The following is a 14,016-nucleotide window of genomic DNA, read 5'->3' on the forward strand; positions in this document are numbered from 1 at the left end:
TACATATATATTTTATGCCACCCAACTCCCAAACTTCTTTTTTCAATTTACCGTAAACAGGCCACTTCTGGAAAACGTATGAACCGATTATAAGTCTACCGGAGCATTAATCTCTTTATCGACGAAACTCGTTGAAAATAATTGCTCGAAGAGATTTTCGCAATCTCGATAAGCCAATATTTTTCCAAGGCTATGGAAAATTCGAGTAAAAGCTGGCTGGGGCTGCGTCGATCCACGGATCGAAACAAGAAAATCGACTTAGTGGATAACGAGGAGCTGGAAAAAGCTTATCGTCAAAGTCTTGCAAGACTGGAGAATCGGTGTGAGGAGAAGCGCTGGCGTCCTGACCTGGAGACTTCGCTTGCCTCACTCGACTGGTCTGGAATATTACCAGCCAGACCTTATATAAAAGCTCAAAGAATGAACTCTCACGGATGGGATTATTGCGAGAATCGTTGGTGGTCTCGAAACAACGCGAAGCGTGAGTGAGTATCCTTCCAAGATCTATTACCCGTTTTAATTACATCGGCGAAAACTCGGAGGCTGCATCTCTTCGTACCTAGGGCCATTATTCTGCGAGTAATATTCCCGAGACCTCCGAGTCTACTCATAATGATGAATCTTGCTAAATATTCTATCAAGAAATATATATATATATATATACACATATACACGTTAATCCGATATTATTACAATAATTGTAAATCTGCGACTCTCAAGAAAGTTATTCATTTTAATTACGTTGCATTGAGAGCAATTTAATTATATGAAGAAATTTACAATTTCAATTTTAGTGAGAAAATCTGAAATTATCGTAATATTGTTCGCATGTATATATATATATATATATATATATATATATGTATAAGTTGGGTCATTATCGCTCAATGTTATAAGCTCATATTCTTTTGTGCTTAAACTGTTCGATGAAAAGAGCTTCTCTCGCGAGTCTGGAGGTTGATGTTTGACCTGCCGAGATAATGGAAACTTCACGGAAGACATCGACACGGTTCGAGCAAGTCTTCGACCTTTTTTATTTCCTCCCTCAGCAGCAACGAAAAGATATCTTATGCAAACTATCCCTTCAAAATCTTCATACTTCATTTCTAAAAGTTGGACGTATAATGTTAGTTTAATAATAGAAACGTTGTTTCCACGACGATTAAACCCATTAATAGGCGATCTGTGATTCTATAGTGGCTGGAACATTATCGATAGGTTTGCCATTACCTTAAGGTGGTCTGGTGTGGGCATTAGTCAATCCTAGACATGTAGAAATTCTGGTAGAAAGCGGAACAAAGGCCAAAGCAATCGATTGCCGGAGCTGGTATCGACGTGAGAAAAGGTACCACGGTATTCAACCGAGAGTCAATCCCATTGCTAAATTGTTCGAAAGCTGTTACATTATTGATTCAATCTATCCCAGTCGTGGAGCTTCATATATTTCATAATTTTACTTATAATTATTATCAGTGCACGCGAAGCACTCTGCCTCCGAAGCAATTAAATCCTTTTTTGTCTTGGGTTCTTCCTGAAAAACTACAGCATTTTTATAGATGCTTTTTCATTTCTCACTTGATCGCTAGAGAGATTATTTAGGCGACTATTCTTTCGTAATTATGAGCTTTTGCGGTCTATTAATCATATTATTTGCTCGTTTTCCGGTGAGAAAAACACTAATCCCATTGAGCTGCTACAGTGGTTCGAGGAAAAGGTAGGTCGAAGGAAAGAAATTACCGGTGAAAAATTAAGGTAGCATGACGTAGACCTAGATTCTAGCAAGAGGGTGTAGCTGGGTCACCATGGATTCCATCTTAAACGTCAAATAATTTCACATTCTTTTTTCACCCCGTCACTTTACCACTTGGCGCACAAAAGATTTCTACGAGTCACGGGTTTTCGCATAAAACGCAGCGAACCCTTTCCGATTAAAAGAGCGCATTCATTAAGAGTAATTACAGTCTTTCACGAAGACAATCCCTTTCCTCATTTATATCCTTTAATATATTAGCAGGGTATACATATATATATATATAATATCATGCGAAGATTTTGAAGAAAATAATCTTTGATTTTAATCGCTTCTAGTTTCAAAGATTATGAATCACGTTCCTTTTAACGCGATATAAATTTCATAAGCTTATATAAAAGAATTTTAATAAATTTTACCACGTCTTTTCCTCATTTTGGATCCTTCCCTCTTGTTAGAACCACGCTTCGTATGATTTTAATAATCTTAATAAAATTATATTCGTACTTTTCCCTCATACCCCTCCCCCTTCTCTCTTTCTCTTTCTGGTTAATATTTCGGTTTCGCTTCTTTGTATTTGGACACATATCGCGATAAAGCGAGAAGGAAGGCGATTCTCCTTGTTGAACGCTTTGAGAGAAGGTGCTCTTTCTTATCACGAGTATCACTATACGCAGAGGACGAAAAAGCTCTCGTCGGTGCTGAGAGCTTCCTTTCATTCAGAACATTTTACTCCAAGTCCTTTCTTCCTACAACTTATGGATGAGGAAACTATCTTGCTATTTTAACGCTCTTAGGAAAAATGCAGCGCGTCCTACTTCGATCCAACTCGCTTCTTCAATATTTCGTATATGATAAATTTAGCCGAGAGCTAGATACAGGGTTCTCTCAACAAATTTCCAGCGTGGTTGCCCCTGACGACTCTCCTGAAGAAGCTGGAAGAAATGTTTGTACAAATTGCAAATTAGGATCGATCGAAGTGGGAATCGTGGCAAGTGGGGGTCTCGGTAAACAATGACTAAAATCTCGCCGAATGCTTGGCTCTTTTCCTTCTCGCCACAGATAATGTCGCCTCGCTCGTACGCCCTATCTTCGTTGGCGCAGTCTTGTCTAAACTTGGGCGATTCCGAAAATGGAGCTGGAGAATTCAGAGACTTCGTAAGTAGGTAAGGACGGGCAAAGATGGCGCAGGACTGGATGATAAAACGGATTCCACTGGAGAAAGAAGACAGAAGGCTGTGTGTTGGGGAGTAGAGGGTGCATGGAGCTAAGATCGAGAGATAAATAGACAAAGAGAGGAGGAAAAAGATTAAGGGACCGACTGAAGTTGAAATTGCTTCAATCGGTTTTACGCACGAGAAAAATACTACTACTATATATATATATCCGAGAAGAAATCACTTTCAATTTAATTGTACGTTTCGTAAAAAAATATCTCTCAAACTGAGAAATTTCATTAGATAAGAATTTAATTAGCAAGAGTTTGACGAGTAAGCCCTGCTGCTTTGGTCGAGTGTATATTTAAGGGTATAGTAGGTGAAAGGATTAAAAGTGGGGTGAGAGAAATGCTCGAGTTGGTTGGATCCAGATGACACCCGAAAGATAGTGCCAAAGGGGAAACGGTGGGGGGGAGAGATAAAGTCAGCAAAGTTAGCAAGAAAATGGCTGTGCGACGGTGAGAAGTTCGACGGAAAGTTAGAACGATTTTAATACACGCGACTCTCGTAAAAGCTGTTCCAGGGATCGCCAGCTCGGATAAACAAATAAAGCGGATAGCAATTGGATCGTTATTTTAGTTTACGAAACCTCCTGGACACTTTCCCTCATCTTTTTCATTTATTCCTTCTAAAAATAGCTGCTTTTCCATTGGTCAGTTTCTTATCGTAAGATTCTCTAGCTGACCCCGTCTCTCGGGCATTTTACGACTGGCTACTAATACCTTTGTGTGTTTGCGAGAGCCCACCGTGTGTAACAGATGGCGAAATGATCCTTGCTCCCCTGAACCTACCAACAGTCCTACGCGTTTACCTCCTTCCACGATCGTCCGACGACTGCGAATCAGACTGTGGCACCTGTCGCAATCGTTTAAACTCAAGTAGGTACTTCCAATCCTCTCATTCAAGACTTTTTCCTAATTTAATTTCGTCTCGAAATCAAATCAAACTTTTAATCTCGTCTCATTTTTATTTCTCGTACTATTCAAAATTATTTGCTCACGAGTAATTTAGGTATAATAATAACGGGTTTGATGATACGGAACAGTTCGATGTATTTAAAAGAATGAAACATCTCGGATGATCTTCATGCTACATTGTATTTCATTAGTGATCTAGGATACAGTCGAGCTGCTGCGAAAACTTGTACTAGGTCGGAGGTTCAATTATTATTTCGACTGGAGTAATCTCATTAAAAGCAAGTGTAACACAGTGTGCAAGGGGGCCATGATGATCGGTCGATCATAAAATTTTATCCATCAGACTCAGGTGCCGCAAACGACGTCCTTAATTTTCGATCCAATTACTCCTCGATCTCTATCCAAACTGAAGCGTTCCGGGGTTATATCCATAATCCATACCGTAATCGTGCTAGAAGATCCCCTGCTAAACCTTCGATTGTAAATGTCCATTCCTCGCCTCATTATTGCTCTCATTTAATTCAGAACGGAACAATTTAATTCGTTGCTCCTTTTGATATACCATCGGCTCTTATTTTCAGCCTATGCAAATCGAGATTTCGTTATGATGTAAATAAAATATGGTATTCGTCGGACAATGACTGATTTGTTGAGTGGTCGAATTAAAGAGTTCTATTTCGTCGAGGAAGGTATTGCTGGATGTACAGCAGGATAGCATTATCCAATGAAGGGAAAGCGTAAATGGGGAAAGGGAAGAAGAAAGTGCCTGAAAAGATTTCTCCCTGTATCAAGGGGAGTCCCTTCTCTGTATTGAAACTTCTGTCGAACCACGCGGAGCCATTGCTGATTCCCCAGGCACGGGGGGGGGGGGGGGTTAGAGGATATTGGTTTTCAATTTGCATTCGCCCAATAGCAATGCATCATTCCGGCTTGAAGCATCTTTGCGACCCAAGTTTGTCTCTCGGACCACACTCGTCGAAGAAGTTTAGGCGTAACAGAAACATTGCATGGAAAAAAGAAATTAAACAGCGTTAAAGGCTACAAAGAGGCGAAGCTCGATGACTGAACTTGAATAAATGACAAAATTGAATATTTCAACTAAAAATCCCAAAGATTGATACGAGATACTCGTTTTATACTCGAGATTTGCATTTGTTTGACGCTTGACAATAACTTATGCATAATTCAAGATTTCAAGTCGATGAGCGTAGATAAAGAATCGTAAAACTCGTAAACAGAATCGCAGTATGACTAACATCAAGGCCAAGGAGCTTCAGGATGTTCGACGAGTTTTCCTATAAATATTTGATAGCGTCTAAGAGCAAGTTAATCTATTGAATGCTTCACGAGTCACGTTGGAGATTGCGTATTTTGCCTTCTAAGAAAAAAGTAGCAAAAGAGAAGAAGAAAAGTGCTAATTTCACACGAGTCGATATCTTCACTATGACTTATTAGCATAAAGGTAAGTTAAGTGGAAGCAGAGTGAGAAAACAATGTGGATTCCTAATCAAGTGTGAAATAAAAAAAATGTTTCTATGAGAATAATAGATTTTTGAAAAAATCAAAGTTCCAGAATTATAAATAAATTCGTGTCTTTAATTTTAACAAAAATTCTATAAACCATTTTTGTATATTAGTGAATTCACGTCTTCTTTCATAAAAATAATCGTTACATTGAAAAACGTAAGTTTGTGAGTAGTGGCCTGCTTTGTTTTTGCTCTCACACCATATAGCACACTTGACTAATAGTTCTCTTATAGATATCTTTAAGCCATTTGGTGCTCTATGGGACATTTTCTCCGATAATAATATTAAAAAAGGAAATATAGAATTGCTTCTAAAATCTTTCCTTACTACGCCACTGTGAATCCTAAAGTCCCCACTTGAACTTCTTGCAACAGTAGGTCTTCTGTTACAAAACAATCTGTCAAAACTTTGCTATGCTCTTCAAGGTGCAGAAATATTTTTATCGAGAATGGATTTATCGTTCATTCGCTCTACAGTTGGTAAACATATACATACATTTCTTATAAAGTCGATTAATCTAGATTTCCATGAGCTAAACACACAAATCACAGATTTTCTCTCAAACTTAATCCCGCGAAGAAATTCTTTGCAGTTTGAGGAGAACTGTGGTAGAAGCAGGAGCAAAGTCGATTTTTAAGTGGTTATAGCGACAGAATAGATCAGGCGGACGATGATGGACCGCGCCTTAAATTGCTCGTTATTCGAAAAACGATTTTACATTTGACCGAGAGTCGAAGTACCATTTCAGAGGAAATTACATCAGGTAATTTCCGTGTCCATCGACCAATGACGAGCGGAAGGAAAAACGAAGGAGGAACGGGATAGAGCGGGGTAGCAGAGAGGAAGGAGGAGGATGAGAAGAGGTAGGAAGGGGGTGGGGGTCAATTTACAGATGGGGAGCTATGTATTTATTCACAGCATTCCCAAGGATTAAGGGGCTTAAAGGGATTGAATTAAGCAGAGTTTAGCGATCGAGAGAATTCATTGTTAGAAACAATCCACTCGAGCTTTCCCATCAAAATTTATCAGAAGCACAACAGCGATGTTTTCTGTACATATTTTTCGATAAATATTTTTTCCCAGCGTCCCTATACCTTTGTTGAAAATCAACATGTGACAATTTTTTCAAACAATCACCGCGCTTGAAAAATTTCCTTTTATCTCGCGTAAAAGCCTTTTGTATTTATTTTGAAGAACTGCAGCGTCGAGGGTGTAAATAATATTAGAGATTTTTTAATCTTCGCGCGTGTATCGATCGCAGGACGAAAGTATTAATAAAACGGATCGGTGCAGTATCTGGTGCGATCCATGCGTTAAGCTTGTCATTTCACTATGTGGGTCCGAATATCGAGGCAGTTAATTAGGCTCGATGAAACGAGTAACCAGCCGCTTAATGAATTACGAAATTGCCTTGTCTATTGTGCATCGATAATGACGTATAATCCGTATGATAAAATAATTTCGTTATTTAATTATCGATTGGTGATGTAGCGCGTACCATAAAGCCACGTGTCTAAAAATGCATCATTTGTATATCGACAAAAATGTCTTGATAATCCGAGAGAAAATGGTTCGATCGATAGCTGCTATGAAAAGCGTGGCAATATTTGAGAATGAAGCGTGTTACAGGATTTCAGGTGATAGAATTTATATTCATCGGTAATGCTGCTTGTACATCGAATATCAATACATGCATACGTGAAATTTTGCTTTTCAGAGAGAGAGCGTTATCGACTTTTGAGGTCCGTTGTGTGCACGCGTAGCTAACGGATAGCGCATAACTTTAGTATTCAGACAGTGCGAATCGACGTATCGGCCGAATACGAACTGGTGGAGGGGGGAGGGGGTGTACAGAATACACGCCCAATCGAGCGTGAAAATGCGTGTGTTTACCGAGCATTGTCGCGTGTGTGCACGCGCGTCAGTCTCACATGTACGGTATGTGCTGGGAATATATCAATAAAATACATACGCGGAGCCTCTTTCAAGACATTTATATTATTCTGCAACGATTTCCAGCCGGTATTATACAATGCTGCTAGCTCAAACAAGATTTCGGAACGTTTCAATTCCCTTTTGGAAATTTGCATATTTCGCTTCGCTGGCAGAGTGTGCGTCAATTTCGCTGAGATTCGCGAGGAGGCCGCGCGCGCGCGCGCGCGCTTATAGCGATTAAGTCAGAGACGGAAACTGAAAGTTGCCCTGGGTGAATTTAGCGACGTTTCCGAAATGGAAACAGTATACATAGCGTAGTGTCGTTCAATGGAAGCTTGCTGGCCATGCCTTCCGGGCTTGGGTAGTTTTGGCCAGAGATTATGCAAATCCGGAAAAGCTGACGCGACGGGTCGAAGATAGCCGTTCTCGCTCTCCCTTAGTGGTAGTGGTGTTGGTGGGCCTGTGTATTTTCGACATTCGAACATCGATAACATCTTCTCGCGCTCTTCCTTGTCGACATGAACCCAAGGCCTCTACAGAGGCGGTCTGCTTTTCGGAAATTGCATCATGGATATGCTATCGCTTAGAATCTTCGCTGTCGTCGACCTCCTCCCCTATACTTACTAACCTATCCTACACCGAGAGAAGAAAGTGTGGAAAAGAGTTCAATTACCTTGCACAATGTTACTTAAAATTATTATTTTTGACTTATATATGGTGGTACTATAATTACTTTAAAAATATATTGAAGACTTATAATGTATTTTCTTATAACTGTATATTTGTTTGCTTGATAAAAACAAATGATGATATTGTAATAAAATTAAATGGTCGATGCTGTAAAGTGGATTTTATAATTTTGTCTCTAGTATATATCCGATTCTTTATCTTTGTATATATTAAACATTTATAATCCAATTCAAAGTTTTACTATGATTATAAGGCTAGCAGAATTTTTCAACAAATCTAAAGGGTCATATTTATAGAAAATTGTATATTATTCCCTATTATTCGTGGTGATTATTAGTACTCGAAAATCTTTTGTCTGGCAATCAACTAGACTTGGTTAAAGCTTGCACGGTAAGAGCATGAGGAGCTTGTAATAGCTCAAGCTCGTAATAACTATATAGCAGCAGCAGAATAGAAGTTGATGCTATGACTTTTATTCGTTGTACGTAGTATATCGGAGCCATTCGAAACTTTTTCCAGATTTCATCAATAACCTGTGCGAGCTCGATAAAACGTAACTCGAGCTATGAAAGTATATATACTGATAATCTACGACAAAAAGGGATCTCGCGGGCCATTTATCGATCGGGAAAGCTCTGGTTTTTTCAAAAGTCAAGCAAAAACAAACCGGGAAAAATTAAATTTCCCGTCCTACTTCCCAATCGGCATCGTTTCTTTTCCGTCATATTCCTAAAAATGGCCAAAAATTTCTCTACCCCCGGTGAGTCGTAAATTTGCGAAACTCCATCCAGGCGGTCATTGTTTTCTCGCAATTTACCACTAAATTATTTCGTTTTCGCAGTAAAGCTACGTGAACCGACAATTTTCGTTATAGCTCGAACCATTTATTTACAAGCGGTACGTAGTGCACAATCAATTTTACCTAACTAATTCAAATGGTCTTTTTAACGAATAGAAAATCGTATTAAGCATTGATAATTTGTACAATGAGGACAATGACGTATTAACGAATTAATTTATTCAATTGGATTATACGATCACTTGATGATCCGCGGCATATTAACAATGTGCTTAGGTATTCAACACTGCTGGGTATAATGTGAAATTTATTTAATTATAGAAATCGCTTTGATATAAGGCGGGGACTAATTTATATTAACGGGACTTCATTTGATTCGCTAGAGAGAGAGAGAGAGAGAGAGAGAGAGTTCTTTCGAGTTATAATCTTCCGGGGCAAAGCCATATTGACCCGATAGAGCGAGGATTGCAGAAAGGGAGGCTGGCAAATATTAATGCGAGGTGCTTCGTTGGCCGAGTTAAATATCCACAGCCCCTCAGCCAGCAATAACCTTCCTATAGCGTCGAATCCCAGTGCGCATAACGTGCTCACACGTACACATACACAAGGATAGGTGCATGCTCGCACAAGCAGACTCAATTTATCACTTTGGCCATGCCATCGAACTGCTACTACGACGAGACTAGTTATTCGTAATTACTCGCGTCACCGGAGGGATCGTTTCTCAAGTCAGACTGATGCCCAAATGGATGGAGACATTTATTGGCGTCGAATGTGCCGCCACGTATCTAAGAACCACTTCACGCCGAATTCTATTCAAATGCAACGATGAATTATCCAATTTAATGCTATACCCGTTGTCACTCGACCGAAATACAAATTATTCTACGTCGGCTCACATATCTAGTTATACTACTTAAAATTTTATATATCGCACAAGCACTCGAATATTTGTCCTACCGTATATGTTCCAGGAATATTTTATAAAACTGACGTAATTGTGTATGGTTTTGATTGGTCGGTGATGGATCTTTGCCTGCTGGATCAATTTTCGAAGGAATCCCGTTGACAGAAAGGTAAGCAATTGTAAAACACAATGCAACATTGTGCGACGCTCCTACATCCTGAGTACAATATGCATGTCCCATTGTAATCTACAGGCTAGCGGATCTCCACCCACCGGCAACGATGATATCAAATGCAGTGATTGACGCGCCGTGGCTACCATAATCCCAAAACCATTCCGTAGCAAACGGGAACCACGAACCATGGCCACCATGATCGTATACGATGCACCCATTCTTGTAACCGCGACACCAGCATTATCTACTACAGCATACAGCATCAAATTAATGGCCATCCGCATTATTTTATTCCATTCTTTAACATTTTTTCATTTCACGAATAACACTCGAATACTGCATACAATCGCACTGTTGCTTTTTACACAATACCTCGATTATTTTGTAGCAAACGAGTGTCTTGAGCGATGGGCATTTATATTCGTTTGCGTTACACTCAGAATTAACGTAATCGAGGATACGAGTGGATGAAACTGTCGTGTGAAATTTTTAATATTTTTAGAAAATTAGAATTAAAGTTTTTATTCAGCACATAAGGCATGTGTGACAAGAAATATTTATTAATAGTGAAGACCTTCCAGGAAGCGAGGAAAATGGAGGATTCTTTTCAGTGAAGATTCTAAATATCGGATATTCTTAAAAAATGCATCGAAATATTTTTCTCACAAATGTGGCTTGATATCTCCATTCACTGATGTTTTTAATTATTTGATAAAAAGTATAAAGTATGCATAGATGTTTTGAAAAAAGACCTACTGCAATGGAAAAAATAAAGGTTAACAATTTTGGACAGCTCTGATCTATATAAACACTGGAGCAAAAGGGACGAGGTTTTTATCCATCGTTTTGCCTGCCCTGCCTTCTTTTTATCTGCCGATTTGCCAATTGGTAGCAGCTGGCAGTATTATTGCCTTTTCCGTTATCAGTGCAGCGCAGTTCAGGCTTTGAACGTATAACTTTTGCTTTCCACATTTTTGCCCCGTTAGTTAAATTTACTCTTGATACATTGCCAAACACTGCGTATCTGAATAAAATACCTTGCAAAATTGCACAAACAGTTCATAATAAGAAGCCAGAGTTTTTATAACTTTGCTTTAGTATTTGTTCAATATGTTTGTTGGTTCCGCTGAGGTTTGTTTATTTTTCATGCATTTAAATTTCAATATTTGTTTTACGGAGAAGAACTGGATTGTAATTTATCATATTGAGCATATCTTGTCGAAGCATATATTTGGCATCATATGCATGGTACTGGAGAGAGAGGGATGGAGGTGGTGCCAACAGAATCATCCCGCTCCCTATACACGATTAAGTTCGAATGACCTTTCACAGCCTCGTTCGCACGCCAGCAACGAATTTATCCTCCAAAATTAGGGCTGCGAAATTGCGCGTAGCGTGTAACGAGGATCCGAGGCTAAATGGGATATCAATTTTAATGGCTTTGGTCAAACAACAAAATGCATCATCCAAACTGGTCAATTCGATTTTATTTAATAAAATCTTTGTTCGGTCTGCCTCTCTTATTGCTAACAATAATCCAACGAATATTCATTCAAAGCAAATTAATCAAGCTTCCTCGAACATTTTATTCTTTTTTTTTTTATTCAAGTTTTAAGGTGAAACTATATAAGACAATGGAAGCCTATTTGAGAATTCAATTTAAACTGGCCTTATGTGTTTTGAATTGTAAAAACTGTTGTTTGCGTTACGTTTATTCAGCCATTGCACTTCTGGAATATTTTTTATTGACTCGATATTAATTTAGCATCAATAAAGTTTTCCAGTCAATAGCGAATAATAAAAACCACTAGCAAAATAAGAAAATACTTTTTAGAAACATTTTCAAAAAACTCTATACCTATATAACTATATGTTTTACGATATCATGGTACATTTTAGCTAAGTGGGAGATAAGGCTTGTGCAGAGATTTCGGTAGCTTCCTCGTTAGCATTACTCAAGTGTACTGCATATGCTATACCTAAGCAGCTATCATAATTAAACTCCAATTTTTTTCTGCTTATCTAGCAGAGAAGAATTTCCTGGATAAAAATGTGTGCTGCAAATTTTATCTTAAATATCCTATTCCCTGATTACCACTGCTATATCACACATATCTTAATTGAAATAATTATATATTTTTCTTACTCAATTCTACGTTATTCCTCTATCAAATTTCACTGCTGATAATTTGAAATTTTGAAATTTAATGCAATTATGACGAATGAAAAATTTTCTAGTGCTTATATAATGTTCGTGTCTGAGACAAAGAACTGAAATTACTATGCCGCAGGTTGTATATATATTAATCGTGGCTTGACGTAGGTGTAGCGCTTGCTCTTCCAGCTTGGTAAACACACATCACGGTAAAATCTGCTGCGTGACAATTTCGAAGCTGCATCCAGCTTTGCTGGCCGCAGAGCGTTGCAAATCTAAAGCGATCTGCCAACGAACGATCGTGCCAGACAAGAGCTTCAAAACGTTGTTTCATTTACGTAATCGTATCTTCATTCGTCGAATTCTCCAGCGTGCATGATCTCCTTTTATAGCAAAAAAACTTTAGCATTAAACAGATTACCAGTAGCCACTGATAATACTATCGACATGCATCTCTCTTATAGGGATGATAGGGGCTCCGAAGTTTGACGAAAACTTTAAAATTGCTGCTGGGTTATCAATCAAATACTGTGTTATCGATATAGTAAAATGTAATTAATTATAATGGATATACATTTAGGACTTTCGACAAAAGCTTATGTTTCCGATAAGGTTAAAGTTGTAAGGTTATTGGTCGCACTATATGATTAATTATTCTCGTCCGTATCTATCCATTAATTCTGTCAAGGTGATTTTTAAAAATATTGCATCAAGCGACATTAGAATCAAGCGGTTGGTATAAAACTTTCAGTAAAATTCTTAATTATGAAAGATGGTGGTGGAAGGGAACGAATCGCATATATTAAAATTTTAGCAAGAGCAGTAGGGAGTAGGCCAGTGGCTCGCTTGGTATAGCAGCTTACTTTTAATTAGCCCTGCTTTTGGACGTAGTAGTATCTTAGCACGATTAGGATAGAGAAAGAAGGACTTAACAGCAATTTTTACTCATTAGAACGACGGGAAGAGCTCCCACGAGTCGTGTTTCTTGGCCACGTCGAGAATCCTTTGGGTAACATCCCCATGGCACAACAGTTCTAGACTTTCTTATTCCTTATCTCTTAAAAAGCTTTTCATAACCTTATCTCTCTAGGAACTTCTCCAAATATTACACCCATCACATATTTTCACCGAGTTTTCGTTATTTTCCATAATTTTACCATTGTCAGTAAATTTGGCATCCACCCTCATCCGCGTATAATGCTTTTTTACCATTATATACAAATTGCAAGATTTATTATTAGAAAAGAGCGTTGAATCGAGTCGTTAAATTGATTAGATTTAACGAGAAAGATTCTCCTGCCACTCGACCCTGCAACTCGCAATTCTCAGACGTTCAATTTTTAACTGCGTAGGAATCCCGGTGGTTCGGAGAGTCAGGTAGGAAATCTTTACTGGTCCAGATGCTTGTCCGCCGTAAAAGGGAGATTTGCCGGCGTATCTCTTTTAGAGCCAACGGCGTTATCCGTTTTGTATCGTTCTTCCTTGGAATTGCACCCGTTACGTGACCGATAAGGTGTAACACACCCCTTTGCTTTTGCAGGACAAAACTCCAGCTAAAAAGCAATACTCACCCTTCGACTATTGCCGTCCTTGGGATTTAGGTCCGAGGCCACAGTTCCGAAAATTGTAGGCTGAAACAGAAAACGAGACGCATTTGTCAAATTAACAAGCTTTTTAAATGAACGTTCAACGATCAATTGTACCGTCGAGTCCCATCATCGAAATTAAGTCCCAGTTGACTATAAGCGCGTAGCCATAAATTCAACGGATTAGACATCTCGGCAGGTTTATACGAATTTTTTACATCGATGCAATCATGCGAGCGATCGTTTTCTTGGTTAACGTTTGTCAGCGTCCGATACCGCGAAATTAAATCGCTTACACAGCGTTCTCCGCTGGATATACCGTGTATAAGTTACAATTTACGGGATATATGACGATAAA

The 14,016-nt window shown here is 38.7% G+C and overlaps 1 protein-coding gene across 1 annotated transcript in view; it reads right to left on the reverse strand.

Moving 5' to 3' along the window:
* Window positions 1-14,016, reverse strand: part of LOC136783469 (uncharacterized) — a 211,430-nt gene that overhangs the window by 99,048 nt on the left and 98,366 nt on the right. The window contains exon 3 of the mRNA XM_066743661.1: window positions 13,644-13,703. Within this exon, the coding sequence (XP_066599758.1) occupies window positions 13,644-13,703 (60 nt within the window). The remainder of the gene's footprint in view (window positions 1-13,643; window positions 13,704-14,016) is intronic.

Source organism: Prorops nasuta, unplaced genomic scaffold, assembly GCF_024137725.1.
Source record: "Prorops nasuta isolate Cenicafe-Biocafe unplaced genomic scaffold, Cenicafe_Pnas_1.2 PNAS00033, whole genome shotgun sequence".
Lineage (NCBI taxonomy): Eukaryota > Metazoa > Arthropoda > Insecta > Hymenoptera > Bethylidae > Prorops > Prorops nasuta.